The sequence below is a fragment of the Phaseolus vulgaris genome, chromosome 1, assembly GCF_051622355.1.
Source record: "Phaseolus vulgaris cultivar YP4 chromosome 1, ASM5162235v1, whole genome shotgun sequence".
Lineage (NCBI taxonomy): Eukaryota > Viridiplantae > Streptophyta > Magnoliopsida > Fabales > Fabaceae > Phaseolus > Phaseolus vulgaris.
Genome location: NC_143498.1, coordinates 3,734,304 through 3,752,339, shown reverse-complemented (window position 1 = coordinate 3,752,339; position 18,036 = coordinate 3,734,304). Strand labels below are relative to the sequence as shown.

At 37.8% G+C, this 18,036-nt stretch overlaps 2 protein-coding genes and 1 long non-coding RNA gene across 3 annotated transcripts; 1 reads left to right on the top strand and 2 right to left on the bottom strand.

Moving 5' to 3' along the window:
- The first annotated feature begins 4,727 nt into the window (after positions 1 to 4,727).
- LOC137816552 (alpha/beta-Hydrolases superfamily protein) lies at positions 4,728 to 6,866 on the top strand. Its single transcript, XM_068619738.1, has 2 exons — positions 4,728 to 5,369; positions 5,894 to 6,866. The coding sequence occupies exons 1-2, from the start codon at positions 4,999 to 5,001 to the stop codon at positions 6,321 to 6,323; spliced, it is 801 nt and encodes a 266-aa protein (XP_068475839.1). The 5' UTR covers positions 4,728 to 4,998; the 3' UTR covers positions 6,324 to 6,866.
- On the bottom strand, positions 4,767 to 6,010 carry LOC137816553 (uncharacterized). The gene is made up of 2 exons (XR_011081822.2): positions 5,874 to 6,010; positions 4,767 to 5,756 (listed from the first exon to the last, which is right to left on the bottom strand). It is a non-coding gene; the product is annotated as an uncharacterized LOC137816553 (long non-coding RNA).
- An 8,314-nt stretch (positions 6,867 to 15,180) lies between the features above and the next one.
- LOC137815342 (uncharacterized) lies at positions 15,181 to 17,271 on the bottom strand. The gene has a single exon (XM_068618487.2). The coding sequence runs from the start codon at positions 17,269 to 17,271 to the stop codon at positions 15,181 to 15,183; it is 2,091 nt and encodes a 696-aa protein (XP_068474588.2).
- Positions 17,272 to 18,036: the final 765 nt, after the last annotated feature.

Below are 18,036 nucleotides of genomic sequence, written 5' to 3'. Positions count from 1 at the left end.
ATTACGAAGTGAACTTTAAGTCTAACTCAATCCCATAAAATCGGTTCAATGAGGTTGAGTTAGGCTTAAAGTTTACTTCGTAATATCGTATCAGAGTCATTTCGAGCCTATTCGTGAGTGTTTGTTGGGCTTATCAGTCGACCCGCTATCAGGCCGTTATTGGACTCCTCATAACATATTTCTCCACGCACGAGTTGGTAGTCTCGACGTGAGGAGTGTGTTGAAGATCACACATCGACTAAAGATTATGACATTTCATTGTATATAAGTGGGTGCAAACCTCACCTCATAAACCGTTTTTATGAGATTGAGTTAGACTTAAAGTTCATTTTGTAATAAATATCACTTACAAATAGGATAGGAATGGGAGGTTGGTAAAGAAAAAGAAAGAGTTTAAGGGAAGTTCCGTTGAATCAGATTCGACTTTATATGTATGTGTGCGTGACCCTACGACTCCCTTGATCCTAACCTGTAACATCTGATCTGGAAGTGCATGAAGATTCTATATATTTATCTGCCATTGAAACGTCAACACTGAGCTACAGAAAACTGTGTTATGCCGTGATTGTGAAAGATGGTGGTAATAATAATGGAACTGGGTTCAACTCCGATGCATGGAGGACCATATATATATGTCCTCATAATCAGCGTCATCACCATTACTCATGCTCCATTTCTTTCACAGACATGCCTTTTTTAATATTTCATTCTTGTTGTTAATCTGATAAGTACTTTTTAGACAGTGAGATCAAACACTCTTTCTGCCACCACATAGGTTGTGTGAAAATTTGTTTCAGATGTTATTTTATAGAGGAAAAAATCTGAAATAAAAAAAAACAGGTAAATGTTCAAGATTTCCCATTAACTAAAATAATTTAGAATTTATAAGTGAATCCATGTCTTAAAAATTAATGATCTAATTAATTTCATAATAAAATATTACAAAAACAAAATAAAAATTAATATTTTTTTTTTTCGTACAAAAGAGACTGAGATAATTTGTACAGGTCTAATAATTAACTTTTCTGCTTCGGTCGTTCGATATACACTCATCCTTCCACTTCTTATGTTTAATCGGCATATTTTTCCTTTCTTTGTTCTTATTCACTACCTTCAGTCAAACTCTTCTTTCGTTCGCTCTCGGTTATTAAGAATATCTGCAAAAGATGTTCCAACACTTAATAAGAGTTTGGTATTCAGTGTAATTTTAATATTAAGTAAAAAGGAAATTTAAAATAATTTATTTTACAAGTATAATTATATTTCACACATTTTTTTACATAAAAAAACAAAGTATAACATCAATAATAACATTATTTCGCCACAAAGTCAACAAAATAAAATAATGAATAAAGCAATTAAACTTAATATAAATAAATTAATATAATGGGAATTACACGGCACTCACCCCTTGACCAGAAGCAATCACTTAAATCTTATTATCCTCCTAATGACAAGATTAAAAATGATTAAAAGTAAAATTGTATTTAATGTCAGAAAATTAACTAGGAAAATTGTATTAATACACACACATAAAGTAATGATCCAATTCACCTCTATAAATATATTGATCAAGATCATATCAAGGTACCATTGAATAACATTTATTATTTTCAACCATTAAGAATTTTCCTAACATAATCGTAAGAGTGTCTTTTACAGATATTTCGTCTACGATCATGATCAAAGACCCATAACCTTCCAATAAATATGAGAAACCACAACCTTGCATATAAAAAATATGTTATATTGAATGAATTCCTTCTACCTTGGTAAAAACACAATGTGATAAGTTATAACAAATAAACGGTATTAAAATAGTTGACAAAAACAGTAAAAAAATAACCTAAATAAGTCATAAAATAGTCCACATTGATTTAAAAAATAGTATAAATTAAAACATTAATTTTAACCTGACTTATTAAATTTTATAAAATGTAAATGATGATAAATATATTCAATAAACTAATAAATTTTTTATTACTCATAAATAAAAGTAATGATATGAGTCGATGAGATTTCTGTCATAAATTTATATCTCTTGTAAATTTTTAAATTATATTGTAGAAAAGGTGATAACATTTTTTGAGGAAATGGATTTGGACATATGGCATATCAGTTATACTAACAACTAATGTAAGATGTAATTAGTACACTTTATACATTAGTATTACATGTATTAGTTATATAAGAGATGTAAAATGTTCAAAGCAACTAAAGTAAAAAGGTCTCTCTTTTTACTGTAGTGGTGACTAATGAATAGTTGTACTTGAGGATAAAAAATAAATAATGTTAAATTACTTATTTAATTTATACAATTGGACAAATTTTAGTTTTTAGCTTTAATACATATTATTTTCTATTTTTTATCCTCTATGAATTTAAATGACAAGGATTCAATACGATTAAAATATATACACTAATCAAATTATATATTCAAAATTACTATTCTTTAAACGTAAGGGCTAAAATATCAAGTTAATATAACTATAAGAATCACTAAATCACTCATAAATAAAACTGTACAGTTCTTAAAAATATATAAAATAAAAAGTTACAAAAACTAAATTATATCTAACATAAGACAAATAAAGTTAAAAAAGAAAGCTATTTATTTTATTCTGTTTGATGATAAAAAAAGGCAAATATTAATCAATTGTGAAATCGAGAGGAAAAGTGCATCTATCTAACTTAAACATCAAATAAAGCATAAAATTAAGATCTTAAATTGTTACATAAAAAATATAAATAATTAAGTACCAATAAAAAGGTCGTACATAACATTAATCGAATTGGTAAAATAATTTTTCATTTATATAATTATATATTTCAACAAACTTGAACTTGTTTCGAGAAATTTCATATATATATATATATATATATAAAAGGTATAGTATATTTATAAGAAATATGATTGGTGAGAAATATATTTATTTGTGACTGATATTTTCTTCATGGGTTTTTGTATGACTATTATGGAGACTAAATTCTTTATTATATGAGACTGACTAATACTTTGTAAGAGAAAAAGACAAATTGTTTTAATAATATGATTGAAATGGGTAGGAGACAGCAGCTGAACCAACTGACAAAAATAGATGTTAGGACATAAATTTTTTGGATTATTCATTTACAACAATTGACCATTATGGATGCACCAACTCATAGTGTTTTTCTTTCGAATTCATAACACTGAAAAATTAAATTCTTTTATTTCCTTGATAATTGTAATAATAACAATAGGAAAGCAATTAATTATCTACTATGTTCTTTGTTTAAAACAATAATCTTTATTTTACTTCTATAATTAATCTAATAATTTCACACAGTTAAGTTAAAGAGTCAAGATCATGGTTAAAAATATTCTAAATATAACCTTCTTATTCAATCTATTAAGATGTTTTTTAATCTATTAAGATATTTTTTTAGATATGATTGTAATGAAACTTTGAATTTTAAAATAAACAATTAAATATGTATATTCCTATCTATATCTCCATGCGAAATTAATTTCTGTTATTATTATAAACTTTAGATTTTTTAATGTAGTAAAAAAGTTATTGAAAAAAATCCTTGTCTGTGACAAAGAAATTTTCAGTATAATCTAGTATATTAGAATATTTTATATATCATTGATGTGAATGTTATATAAAATTTGTTTTTAAAGATGAATTTCAATAATTATGATATTTAAAGTTAAAAAAAAAACAAAAAAAAACAACAAAATATATATTTATTCCTTATATATAATCCTAATTTAGAATTAAAAAACACATTGTTTTAACATTCCTCCTCATCCGAATTGTGAATAGGTGAAAAGTAAAAAGATGAAAGGAAAAAAAAGTGGAGTGTGAAATTTTTCTTGGTCCGTACAATGGGATAATTGGGCAGGACAAAAAGTGATGATGATTGTGATGTCGCATCTTCATCTCATCTTCTTCAAAAATCTACCATTTGCTTTGTTTTGCTGATTACTGATTAGTTGAAGCTTTCAACTAATCATACCAAATTCGTTTTCCAGAAAGTAAAATCACACCAAATCACACTGTTTATGGACTAATAACTGCCACCAGTTTCTTCAATCACAAATCTTTAATCAAAATCATAGCTTCACTAATATCACTCACATAACTACCATACACTTCTATTCTTAGTTTTACTAATTAAAGATTAACTTTTGATTCTGCATAATAAAGGTAAAAAACGTTTCCACCTTTGCTTTCATCTACTGTTAACACTTTTTACATTATTCATTAACTAATTAACCATATTTAACATTTCATTTTAATTAATGATTTTATTATGCAAGATGATGATAAAATGTTTGAAACATTTCTCTCTCTCTCTCTTTTATTAAATACCCCACTGTACGTCAAAACTGAAGAACTTCCAAAGTAGAAGGAAATAAAATAAATAAATAAATAAATAAATAAATAAATAAAAGAATTTATTTCGTTTTCTAGTTGCTTCCATACGGCATCTGCATTTGCAATAATTAATAAGTACGTCACTGGGTGTACCATTTGGTTTACTTTAGATAATGCAAACAACACTTTTTTTTAATTTATTTTTAGTATTAATTAAAGTTCATCATATATTGTGAGAACAGTTTTAATTAAGATGTACAATTTTCCTAATTTAATCATTTTTATTACAATTAATTTGATATTATCTAATTAAAATTAAAACCTAACCTGTCTAATTCAGGTAATATTGAAAAGTAGTATAATTAATTAAAATAAAATAAAGGATTTAAACAAAAACAATTAAAAAAAAGGCAAAAGAAAATAGTGTGTTGGGATTGAGTGATGGCAGTTATAAATAGCAGCCAAAGAGACAAAGGAAACAAAATATAAAATCAAGAGAACCACCTTCGACTGTTGTTAACAACAGAAGCCACGCGCTCTCTTGCACACACACCAAACCAATCACTCTACTGTTGTGTGTGTGTGTGAGAGTGTTCCTCTCTCTGATCGTTTTAATCAGAACAAATTCGGTATGGGGAGTTCCATTCTGGACGCCCTCAACGTGCGCGTGGAGGGCACCGGCGACAAGTACCTCGTCCTGGCACACGGTTTCGGCACGGACCAGTCGGCGTGGCAGCGCGTGCTCCCCTACTTCACGCGCCACTACAGCGTCATTCTCTACGACCTGGTGTGCGCCGGCAGCGTCAACCCCGACCACTTCGACTACCGCCGCTACACCACCCTTGACGCCTACGTCGACGACCTCCTCAACATCCTCGAGGCCCTCCGCGTCCCCCGCTGCGCCTACGTCGGCCACTCCATCTCCGCCATGATCGGCATGCTCGCCTCCATCCGCCGCCCCGAACTCTTCTCCAAACTCATCCTCATCGGCGCCTCCCCCAGGTACCCCAACCAAACCCTCTCCTCTTCCGTTACTTCATTTTTGCTTCCTCTCTGCTTCAAATTTCTGTTACCACTTGTATGTATGTATTCATGTTTGGATTAAATTTTATTTTCTCAACCTTCTTTGATCCATGGAACTTGACAATTTCATACTGATTTATGTTGTTTGAGGTAAAAAAAAACTGTGGTCTCAGTGTAATTGGTGTATGTTTGGATTCAAACTACATAATGGAGGGGCTAATCATGAACCCACCTCTTTCAATTCCACTTCTTTTCCTACATCAAACTTCAACCCAGCTTTTTTTTCCATTTCAACACTTCCACAAAATCTTGTTTTCTTTTCATCTCAAACACCTTTCTCCAACCCATTCAACCAAGCAGTGATACCTGTAGTTTGAATGGGGTTAGGAGCATGCAGATGATGATGCAGAGTGTTGATTTGAAAGGGGAAAGTAATGTGTGTGAGTGAGTAATTGATTGAAGAAGAGTGATTAGAAGTCTTACCGATGGTTGAATTTTGTCAGATTTCTGAACGACAAGGACTACCACGGGGGATTCGAGCAGGGAGAGATCGAGCAGGTGTTCTCGGCAATGGAGGCCAACTACGAGGCGTGGGTGAACGGCTTCGCGCCGCTGGCGGTGGGGGCGGACGTGCCGACGGCGGTGCGGGAGTTTTCCCGGACGCTGTTCAACATGCGGCCGGACATCTCGCTGTTCGTGTCGCGCACGGTTTTCAACAGCGACCTGAGGGGAATTCTGGGTCTGGTGAGCGTGCCCTGTTGCATCATGCAAACGGCACGTGACATGTCCGTGCCTGAAACCGTGGCCAAGTACATGAAGGAGCACATCGGCGGAAAAAGCACCATCCAGTGGCTGGACACGGACGGCCACCTCCCTCACCTGAGCGCCCCCTCCTACCTGGCCCGGCAGTTGGAGATTGCACTGTCGCAGTAGCGCGTGAGTACGGCGGCGCGTGGTAGTTGATTAATTAAGTGTTGCAGTAGTATTAGTAGTAGAAGGTAGAAGAAGGGTAGGGTAGAAGCTACTAGGGAAGGGTCCTATGAGAAATGTACCAAAGGCTCCCAAAGTTGACACCTGGCGAATAACGTGTGGGTGTTGCTTCTTAGACTTTCGGATTTTTGTTTAAGGATAAGAGTCTTTGCACGTGGATTTCACGTGATGCGTCCCAAGTTTTAGTAGTATCTCTCTGTCATCACCAAAACATTATCATTATTGTTAAACTAAAACACTCTCTTTATTTTTTACTAAAATTAATTACTTCTCAATTCCAAGTTGAGATTTTTAATGGATTTTAGTGGATGATAAAGAGATTGTTGTGGAGAATGGTTTTAGTATTTCTTTTTTCTTTTTATTGTTTCTTGTAGTTCTCTCCTATTTTTTTAGAGGAAAAAAAAATAGAAGAAATGAGAGAGAGACTTGTTTGTTAGTGTGATTGTAGTTTTTATTATTAATATTATTGTGGTTGTAGTTGGCAAATTCTTCCTCCACTTCCTATCTTTTATTTTTTTTAATAATGCATTTTTTTTAAATATAGTGGGAAGTGTGATGTTTTTTTTTTTTTTTTTTAAGTTGTTTTTCTCTTTTTCTTTAGGATTTTAAAAAAAACAAACAAATTGTTTATTTTTTTTATATGTAATAGAAAAAACGGATGTAATTTATTGTAGAATATTTTTTTTAGAGTTGTGTAATGATGTTATTGGTTAAAAATATGACAATACTCACCCATTAACATGATAAAAAAAATCGATGTTTCTTCGTATCCCACTGGAAATAGAAATGTTATTTATTTTTGAGATATTTATTTTTGAGATATCTCATAACGTTAATAATCTTTGTGTATTTATTATTTAATTTTAATTTTTTCCTAATTGATAATGGAACTGAAATTAATTAATCAAATGCTCTTGTTGTATACAAGGTTAAAAATGCAGCCTCACAAAAATCATGTTTAAATTCATATTAAACAACTTAAAAAAAAACTAGCAAAGTATGAAACTAAAAAAATTATCTTCGTACTGTGAAATTATGTTTCATTTGAGATTATTCAATAGTAACAAAAGATTAAAACTGAATTTTCACAAATTAATTTACAGATCCGTGAAGGGAGAATTTACCTTGTAGTTGTTATTATTATGGAAGGTGTTGTTTTGATTTTGTGGCCCATTTATTATTGGGCTTCGGCCTAGTTTGAGAAATTTTTATTGATTTATTTTACCTGAAAATATACCCTGTCTTTTTTTATTCTCTCCGGAAAGCAACCTAAGTTTAAAGTTGAGGTTTGAATATTGAGGATAAAGTTTAAGTGAGAATTAAACAAATTCAGGTTAGGGTTTTAGCTTGCTCCATTAGACAAGGAATGGGCTCACTTATTCCCTTAAGATTACACTTAATCATTTTAATATTTTTATAATTAAATGGTTAATTAATATTTTAATTAGATAAAATTATGATGATGACTGCTTTTAGATATTAAATTACTTAATTTATAAATGCATTGCATACTTATATCTTTCTAAGAAAAAAATAGTACTTATAAAATTATGGTCATTTTTATTTTTATTTTAATAATTTGATTTTAATATTTTCTGCATATACTATAAAAAATTTAATAACAAAATAATGTGATATGTTAGTCTATTTAGTTTTGCTTGACAAGTACGCCATTAATGACGTTATATTATTCTTCTTATTTTGATGCTCAAAATATTAGAAACAATTCACATTAATTAATACACATATTTATCTCTTAAACATTTAAATGATAGTCAATTTAATTATTTTATTCACTTAGAAACGAATATATTTCACATCAAACGAGAAGGTTCCATAGATTTAATATTAATAAATAATTTTTAAATTATATAAGAAATCAATGCACTACTCTCAACCTAAACTATTGAGATAATTAGTTTATAAAATTATATATATATATATATATATATATATGTGTGGTTGATCTTACATTCTTCTATTAAATATGAGATTCACATTTCGAATTCTAACAAATATTAAAACCAATATTGCATGTAGACTTATTATATATGCTATGCAAACACCTAACTCTTATATATTGTTTTGATATGAAATATACATGTGAAAATTGATAAACATATTATGTGCAACACATTTATGGTTTTAGTTTTATTCTTCACTGGAAAAACGTAAAAAAAATGCTTTCTTTTCATGTACATGATTATTTTAATTTTTTATGTATAGATAAAGACATTTGATTTTTTTTTTATCGTAGTTATCAACTTTTTATGTGGATATTATTCTTGTTAATTTCAGTTGTATTAGATCTTAAAGTAGGATTTTGAGATGGACATATGATTGGTTGGATTTAGAGTCTTATGTTATTTTATATGGTGTAAATTTTCACTGCATCCTATACCTTCTTCGTGCACCTTCATATTTTTATTTTTTTTAATTCCAACAATACTCTTTTAAGTATGGTGGATATTTTCAAGTGGTGGTGGTTGCTTGTGGTGATTGGTGGTAAACGTTCGTGTACCTGTATGGATATTGGGGACTGAGTAATGTTGATCCACGTCGATACAAGGTGTCTGCTTCAGTGTTAGTTGTCTTGTCCTTCGAGTTTCCTTCTTCCTCGCGTGCCTCGGTCGGCCGGTGGGGGTACCTGCGATTGTGCTCCGACGCTCAAGTCAGTAATCTCTCTCAGTGAGAATCTGTGATAATCTGAAAAACATACCTCTCTCTCTTTCTTTCTCTTCTTTTGTATATCCCTTTGGGCTTGGGCCTTCTGGGTCATTAGTGGTTACGACGTGTTTTGTGGTCTGGATCGTGTTAGATGGTTTCCTGGGATCTAGGGGGTGTTCCCGAAAATCCAGGGAGTGCTCACGTGTGTTTGTTACTCAGTGGGAATTGTAACCGTTTGTCCCACGTGTAACCATGTTCCTTGCTTAATTGGATAATTTAATTCGGACAATGCGGTCGTCCGGTACCGACCGGTACACTTGCCCCCCAGGCTCGAGATCATGTAAGGACGAAGAGTCGTATAAGGCTCAGGGGGTTATTGAAACAATGCGTGATAGCTGGCATCATTAATATGTGGCAGAGATGTGACGCATGGCAGAGTTGCCGTTTGGGGATGCTGTCACATCTGGATCGATTGAATGGTAGGGATTACGTGTCGTTTCGTATGCCGAGCGTATATGACCGTTGGATTATATTTGATGTAATGGTGTTAGACGAACGCAGGGGTTTTGCTTCCCATCTCTTTGCCTATAAATAGTATTTCATTTGTAGAGTTGAGGGTTTTTCGTTCCTTTTGCTCTGAGTTTTGGGTTGCTTGCTCTGTTTTGTTAGGTGCCGATTTTGCTGCCAGTGTCTTCTTCTTCGTTTCAAGGTTAGTCATGCCTTCTTCTGAGGAGTCTTCGAGTGTCGCGGGTTCGTCTTTGACTCGCGGTGCGAGTCAGGCATCGGACGGCCCAAGTTATGATTGGGTTGATCCTACCGTTCTTCGAATCCTCAGTAAAATAAAGTCTTCGGATAAATTAGATCGGTTTCTAGCAACCCATAAAAATTTTCTGACCCCGGATTGCCCGGCCGATGCGTTATATGTCGATATATGCGATATGACCGACCGTGTGTGTCATGGCCGGGAGAATGCTCCACACGACTTTTTCTTTGTGTATAGTACCTTGTTTTCCCATTTACACGTAGGTTTACCTTTTGATGATTTTACCATGAGTATCCTTCGGATTCTCAATGTCGCACCGACACAATTGCACCCTAACTCGTGGGCCGTTTTACAAGCCTTCCGAGTTATTTGTCAGATATTTGGACTCCTGCCGACCGCCGAATCATTTTTATATTATTATAACACATACCCGAGTACCCTAGTAGGTTGGTTGTCGTTATCCAGTCGTCCGGGGAACGTACGCTTTGCTGCTTTTACTACCTCGTATAAGAATTTTAAAGATTACTTTTTTAAAGTGTTTGTCGAGCAGGACGGTCGGGATCTATTCTATAATGCCGATGGAAGCACAAAATTTCCATTCCATTGGACGGAGAATCCCACCTCCCTTGACCATCGGCTTTGGGAATCTTTGTCTCCCATCGACCAAGAGATTTTGATGGTCGTGAATTAATTACCGTGTAGGCTCCCTACGCGGGAACTGATAGCCCTTTACGGGTCGTCCAAGCAGTGGGTGGACCTAAATGGTGAGCACCTTCTTCTTGCGGTCGTTCGGCTGATAACATATTTGTATCTTACCTTCGTGTTTGTGGTGCAGAAATTGTTGAGTGCTCAAGTTGAACAGCTGCAAGGGTTCATGTTGCGCATCAACGAAGAGTCATTCAGGCAGGGAGTTCGGCAGGTCGCCTTTTTCCATGGGGTGCCGGACGACGATGAGCGATACGACTCGAACATGGATGTTGTGGGCGACCGTCTGATGCCTCTGGGGGACGAGGAGGCCGAAGAGATGCCACGTGCAGATGATACCGTACCGCCGGAGGAGTCGATGCAACCGGATGACACCCTTGATATTGTTTAATATTTTCATTACCTGGGCCCGGGGTGTGGGCTAAAGACAATTTTATTGCTTTGTGGCGTGTTTTGAACTATTTTACTTTTTGCTATCGAATTTATTTTCATGTTGCTACTACCACGCAGTTTAATACCGGACGACGGTGCTTTGATGAAGAATTTGATGTCGCGCGTAACTTGGACATTTATATATAATTTAATTGAATTTCTGACTAAGGTAATTTAATTGAATTTCCGACCGAGTGAACGGTTAATTAATTTAATTGAATTTCTGACCAAGATTGGTGAATAACGTTTAAGTTACAATTCGGATAACTTTCGTTATATCTTCCGACCGAATGAACGGTGAATTAATTGAATTTCTGACCAAGATTTGGTGAATAACGTTTAAGTTATAATTCAGATAACTTTAGTTATCTATTCCGACCGAATGAACGGTGAATTAATTGAATTTCTGACCAAGATTGGTGAATAACGTTTAAGTTATAATTCGGATAACTTTAGTTATGTATTCCGACCGAATGAACGGTGAATTAATTGAATTTCTGACCAAGATTTGGTGAATAACGTTTAAGTTATAATTCAGATAACTTTAGTTATCTATTCCGACCGAATGAACGGTGAATTAATTGAATTTCTGACCAAGATTGGTGAACAACGTTTAAGTTATATAATTCGGATAACTTTAGTTATGTATTCCGACCGAATGAACGGTGAATTAATTGAATTTCTGACCAAGATTGGTGAATAACGTTTAAGTTATAATTCGGATAACTTTAGTTATGTATTCCGACCGAATGAACGGTGAATTAATTGAATTTATGACCAAGATTGGTGAATAACGTTTAAGTTATAATTCGGATAACTTTAGTTATGTATTCCGACCGAATGAACGGTGAATTAATTGAATTTCTGACCAAGATTGGTGATTTAAAGTGCCTCGTTAAAACCTTCTCGGTAGAAAACCCTCCTTAGGGATAAAACTACCGAGCGAGGAAAGAGTGCACTAAGTTTATTCATCAACTGTAATAGAATTTGAGATGCGTGGCATTCCACGTTCTCGGTACAGATTTTCCTGACAAATATTCTAAGTAATAAGCTCCTCCTGTTGCTGTGTCGGAGATGCGGAACGGACCTTCCCAATTGCTTGAAAACTTTCCTCCGTCCTTCCGGGCGTCGCTGCGCATGCGCCAAACTAGATCTCCTTTCTGATAGCTTCGTGGCTTCACTTTGGAGTTGTACCTTCGTGCTGCTCGTATCTTGCATGCTTCTTCCCTTATCTTGCATTTGTCCCTTAATTCATTGATGAGGTCGAGGCCGACTAGTAGACTTTCCTTGTTTAAGTCTAGGTCTAACGTCTGTCGGCGTAGTGAAGGCTCGCCGATTTCGACCGGAATCATGGCTTCTGTGCCGTACGTCAGGCTATAAGGTGTTTCTTGAGTTGTTGACTGGGGAGTACAACGATAAGCCCACAGAACCTCTAACAATTCTTCAGTCCAATTTCCCTTGGACGGGCCAAGTCTCTTCTTTAACTCATTGAGAATAACTTTGTTGGCGGCTTCCGCCTAACCGTTGGTTTGAGGGTGTTCGACCGAACTCGTTATATGTTTGATGTGAAGTTTCTCATAGAATTCAGCTAGCCCACGGTCGGTGAACTGTCGACCGTTGTCTGTGATAATGATCTGAGGTAGGCCGAACCTGCAGACAATGTTTTTCCACACAAAGCTTTGTACGTTCCGGGCGGTGATGGCTGTTAGTGGTTCAGCCTCAATCCATTTGGTAAAGTAATCTATACCCACCAGTAGGAACTTGCATTGCCCTTTTCCGGGTGTGAAAGGTCCGATAATATCCATTCCCCATTTCACGAACGGCCAAGGGGATAGGATGTAGTGCAAGTGTTCTGGTTTTTGGTGCAATAAGGTGCCGAACTCTTGACATTTCACGCGCTTTTGAACGTATTCAGTGCAGTCTCCCTGTAAGGTCGGCCAGTAGTATCCTGCTCTTAGAATTTTGGCGGACATAGTTCGCGCTCCTGAATGGGTTCCGCATATCCCTTCGTGTAACTCGGTCATTACATAAGTGACTTGTTCTGGACCAAGGCATTTTAGGAGGGGACGGGAATACCCTCTCCTGTAAAGATCTTCGCCAATCAGTATGTATCGGGCGGCTTGTAACTTCATCGTTTTCTCCAAATGTGGATCGCATACACCATCGGTAAGATATTGTTTTATGGGAGTCATCCAGTTAGGTTGGGTGTCAGTCGCCATGCATTCTTCGGTACCAACACTTGGTTTAGCCAGGGTCACGTGTATGGCCGACCGGTGGACGCCTTTCTTTTTTAGGGTAGCCAATCTCGATAGAGCGTCCGCCCTAGTATTATTTTCCCTCCGTACGTGTTGGAAGGAGATTTCTTTGAACCTGTTTAGAAGATTTTTTACGAAATGAAAATACTGTTGGAGTAATGTTTCTCTTACCTCATACTCCCCTGTAAGTTGTCCGACGACTAGACGGGAGTCGCTTTTACAAGTTATATTTGTTATCTCCAATTCAATCGCCAGATGCAAACCTGCGATTATAGCTTCGTATTCGGCTTGATTATTGGAAGTTTTAAATTCAAATTTCATGGCTTGTTCGACAACAATCTCCCCTGGTCCTTCAAGTACAACTCCTGCTCCGGACGAACGACTGTTAGATGACCCATCTACGTAGTGTCCATCAGGGAGTCCGTTCGGTCGGATAGGGAGTGAGTTCTGCTGTGAAGTCGGCGAGGGCTTGGGACTTGATGGCTCCCCTGGGTTGGTATTCGATGTGGAATTCTGACAGTTCGACTGCCCAACCTATCATTCGTCCGGCGAGGTCAGGTTTGGTGAGAATCTTCATAATGGGATAGTTAGTCCTAACAATGACCTTGTGATTTTGGAAATACATCCGCATCCGTCGTGCGGTAATGACCAAAGCGAAGGCAACTTTTTCGACCATTTGGTACCGGGTTTCTGCGTCATGTAAGACTCGACTTACAAAATATACCGGTCGTTCTTCCGCTTCAATTTCTTGTACCAGAGCGGAACTCACCGCTTCATTGGAGACGGCGAGGTAGACCACAATGGGTTCCCGTGCGTTCGGTTTCTGGATGACCGGTGGAGATGCCAGAAATGCTTTTAACTGTTGGAAATTTTGTTCACATTCATCTGTCCATTCAAATTTACTTGTCTTCTTCAGAAGTTTTATGATGGGTCTCGTTCGTTCGGCAAGCTTAGGTACGAATCGAGACAACGAAGTGAGACGGCCGACTAGTCTCTGGATCTCTTTGAGTCCGTTGGGACTTCGCATTTCGGTGATTGCCTTGCATTTTTCTGGATTAGCCTCTATACCCCGATGTGTGAGCATGAAGCCTAAGAACTTCCCCCCTTCTACGCCGAACGCGCACTTCTCCGGGTTTAAACGCATGCGGTATTGACGCAAGGCTTGAAAAACCTCTTTTAAGTCAGAAACATGTTGTTCGCAAGAGTCTGATTTGACGACGATGTCGTCAACGTATACTTCTACATTCCGACCGATCATGTCGTGGAATACGTGATCCATGAGTCGCTGGTATGTGGCTCCTGCATTCTTGAGGCCGAACGGCATGACTTCATAGAAGAAATTATCAGAATCTGTTCTAAACGCGGTTTTTTCTCGATCACGGTGGTACATTTGTATTTGATTGTAACCTGAATAAGCATCAAGGAAACTTAGGATTTGATGACCGGCTGCACCGTCGACCAGCCGGTCGATAGTAGGTAGAGGATACGAGTCCTTTGGGCACGCCTTGTTAAGGTCTGTGTAGTCTACGCATATTCTCCATTTTCCATTCGTCTTTTTTACCATCACTACATTGGCTAGCCATGTCGTATAGTGGGCCTTTTGAATAAAACCAGCTTGAATTAGCTTGTCGGTTTCTTCTCGTGCGGCTTTGCGCCGTTCTTCACCTAGTTTCCTTTTCTTTTGAGCGATCGGCCTGGCCTCTGTATAAACAGACAATCGATGGGTAATCACATCTGATTTTACCCCTGGCATGTCTGCAGCCGTCCAGGCGAAAAGATCAGCGGTCTTTGTTAATGTTTTACCGATCGTCTCTCGGTCGTCTGGTTTGAGGGATGTTCCCATGTATGTTTTCCGGTCTTTGTCCCGAAGGAATATGGGTTGAAGATCTTCTCCTGCTTCCATTCGGGGATCATCCAGTCGAGGATCTAGATCGACTAAAGCGACCAAGTGTCTTCTAGATTCTCTTCCTCTGGAGCGTCATTCTGTTGACCGACCTCTTCGCTCTGTGGTCCGTTCGGCTGACGTGGTATAAAGCCTTCGGGTCGGCTCCACCTTCAGGCTAGCTACATAACACTCTCGTGCTGTCTTCTGGTCTACATGCACGGTTGCTATATCTCCATTGACCGAGGGGAACTTCATAGCTAAATGAGGAGTTGAGACAATGGCTTTCAATCTGTTGATAGATGGTCGACCGAGCAAAATATTGTACGATGTATTGGCATTAACGAGTAGATATCGTATGTTGATGGTCTTGCTGAGGTAATCATCCCCGAACGTGGTGTATAGATCGATAAATCCTTTCGTATCCACTCTTTCCCCTGAGAAACCAACTATCTGCTCGTTGTAGGGTTGTATCTCTGCTTCTGGAATCTTCATCTTCTTAAACGTTTCCCAATATAGGATGTCGACCGAGCTACCCTGATCTACCAAAACTTTTGCAATTGCAAATTTATCTATCTCCACAGTTATTACCATGGGGTCATCTTGAGATGGATCGATTGCTGTGAAGTCTTCGTCAGTGAAAGTGATTGGTGGTATATGCGGTCGGCGTTGTGTGGGAGTCGAATGAACGGATTGAATTGCTCTCAAATGTTTTTTTCTTGCTGAATTAGAGCATCCTCCACCCGCAAAGCCACCTGCAATGTAACTAATTTCTTGAGGGGGCTGACCGAGCGACACCGGTCCAGCGATTGTATTGATGACTGTGCGAACTTTTTGTTTAGTTCGACTTCTACGTTCAGGGCTTTCGCTTTTAGGCCTCGTTCGTCTGATCGGACTTTCGCTTCTTTTTCTTCTGTTTGAACGATAGTGGTTGTCACGGGTCCGGTCGTCTCTTCGTCCCGAACGTTCGCGGGGATCATGATCACGCTGGGGTGACCTGGGTGCAGTGATGGTGGTTTTCACGAACTTGCGCAGATGACCGGCCTGGACGAGCTCTTCAATTTTATCTTTCAGTGCTTGGCATCCTTCGGTCGTGTGGCCATAGTTACGATGGTATTGGCAACGTTTACTGGTGTCGGCATTGGGAGGGGTTTGTGATGGCCTCAATGTCGGAATCAATTCAATCTGCAGTGCTTCGTCGAGAACCTTACCCCTTGGTACAATCAAGGGAGTGTAGTTGTGGAAACGGGGTCCCCTATTGGGGCGATGTCGTTCTCGGTCGGTCGGTACTGTGGGGGGACGAATCCCTTTGCTCTTGTCCGTGTTCTCAGCATAAGTTTTTCGATGATAGTCAATATGTTCTTCTATCTGCATGAACTTTGTTGCTCTTGTTCTTAATTCATCCATATTGCACGGAGGTCGTTTGATAAGGCTTTCAGTGAACCTTCCTGGTAGTATGGCCGAGACCAAATGATGCATGGCTATTTCTGGATTAAGATTACGAATGTTCATACACACTTTGCTAAATCTGTTCATGAATGTTCTCAATGATTCTCCCCTTTCTTGTTTGACATTTAGAAGAGACATGGAGGATGTCCGATGAGGTCTACTTGTGGCGTATTGCGTGGTGAACTTCAATTCCAAAGCGTCGAAGCTTGTAATGGAATTGGGTGGAAGGTCCGAAAACCATCCAAGGGGGCCTTCCCTGAGAGAGGTGGGGAAGACTTTACACCATACCGTTCGGTCGGTTGTGTAAAGGGTCATTTGAGTTCTAAATATATTCAGATGTTCGTCTGGGTCTGTGGAACCGTCATAAAGGTTTATCGTTAAGCCCCTCCACTTGTCAGGGAGAGGAGTGGCTATGATGTCATCAGTGAACGGATGGCCTTTCGGGTTTGCTACCTTGTTTGGGGTTACTGGATTTACACTCTGATGGGTGTGTTGAACGAGTGACGTGTGAGGTATAGCCTGGGCTATTGTTCTTGTTCCTGATTGGAACGGTGATGGAGAAGGTGCACGTGAATGCCCTTCGCGTTCAGATTGCTCAAGTCTATCCAACAATCTCTTGTTCTGTTCTTTCAATTGTGCTATCTCCTCTGCGTGTTGTTGACGCTCTTCTTCTCGTCTTTTCCTTTCTTCATCCTGGCGAAGTTGATCGATGACTCCTTTTTGGAGTAACTCCTGCATCTAAATCTGGAGGGTTTATAGTATGGTCCTATGCTCTTCAGAGATATCATTGTTGTTGTTGTTTGTCGTTGAGCCCATCTTCAGGCGTTGGGATCTTTGGGTCTGGGAATAATGATTACTCGGCCCCACGGTGGGCGCCAATTGTACCTGTATGGATATTGGGGACTGAGTAATGTTGATCCACGTCGATACAAGGTGTCTGCTTCAGTGTTAGTTGTCTTGTCCTTCGAGTTTCCTTCTTCCTCGCGTGCCTCGGTCGGCCGGTGGGGGTACCTGCGATTGTGCTCCGACGCTCAAGTCAGTAATCTCTCTCAGTGAGAATCTGTGATAATCTGAAAAACATACCTCTCTCTCTTTCTTTCTCTTCTTTTGTATATCCCTTTGGGCTTGGGCCTTCTGGGTCATTAGTGGTTACGACGTGTTTTGTGGTCTGGATCGTGTTAGATGGTTTCCTGGGATCTAGGGGGTGTTCCCGAAAATCCAGGGAGTGCTCACGTGTGTTTGTTACTCAGTGGGAATTGTAACCGTTTGTCCCACGTGTAACCATGTTCCTTGCTTAATTGGATAATTTAATTCGGACAATGCGGTCGTCCGGTACCGACCGGTACAGTTCGTAGTTAAGATAAGTTTTGTGGTGTTTTTACTGGTGATGGTTATGTTTTCGTTCACTTAATTTTTTCATTTTTTTGAAAACTACAAAATCCAACAAAAAATTTAGGGATGTGCAAAAATAGAGTTCAAAACTCAAAAAGAAAATTATTTTCG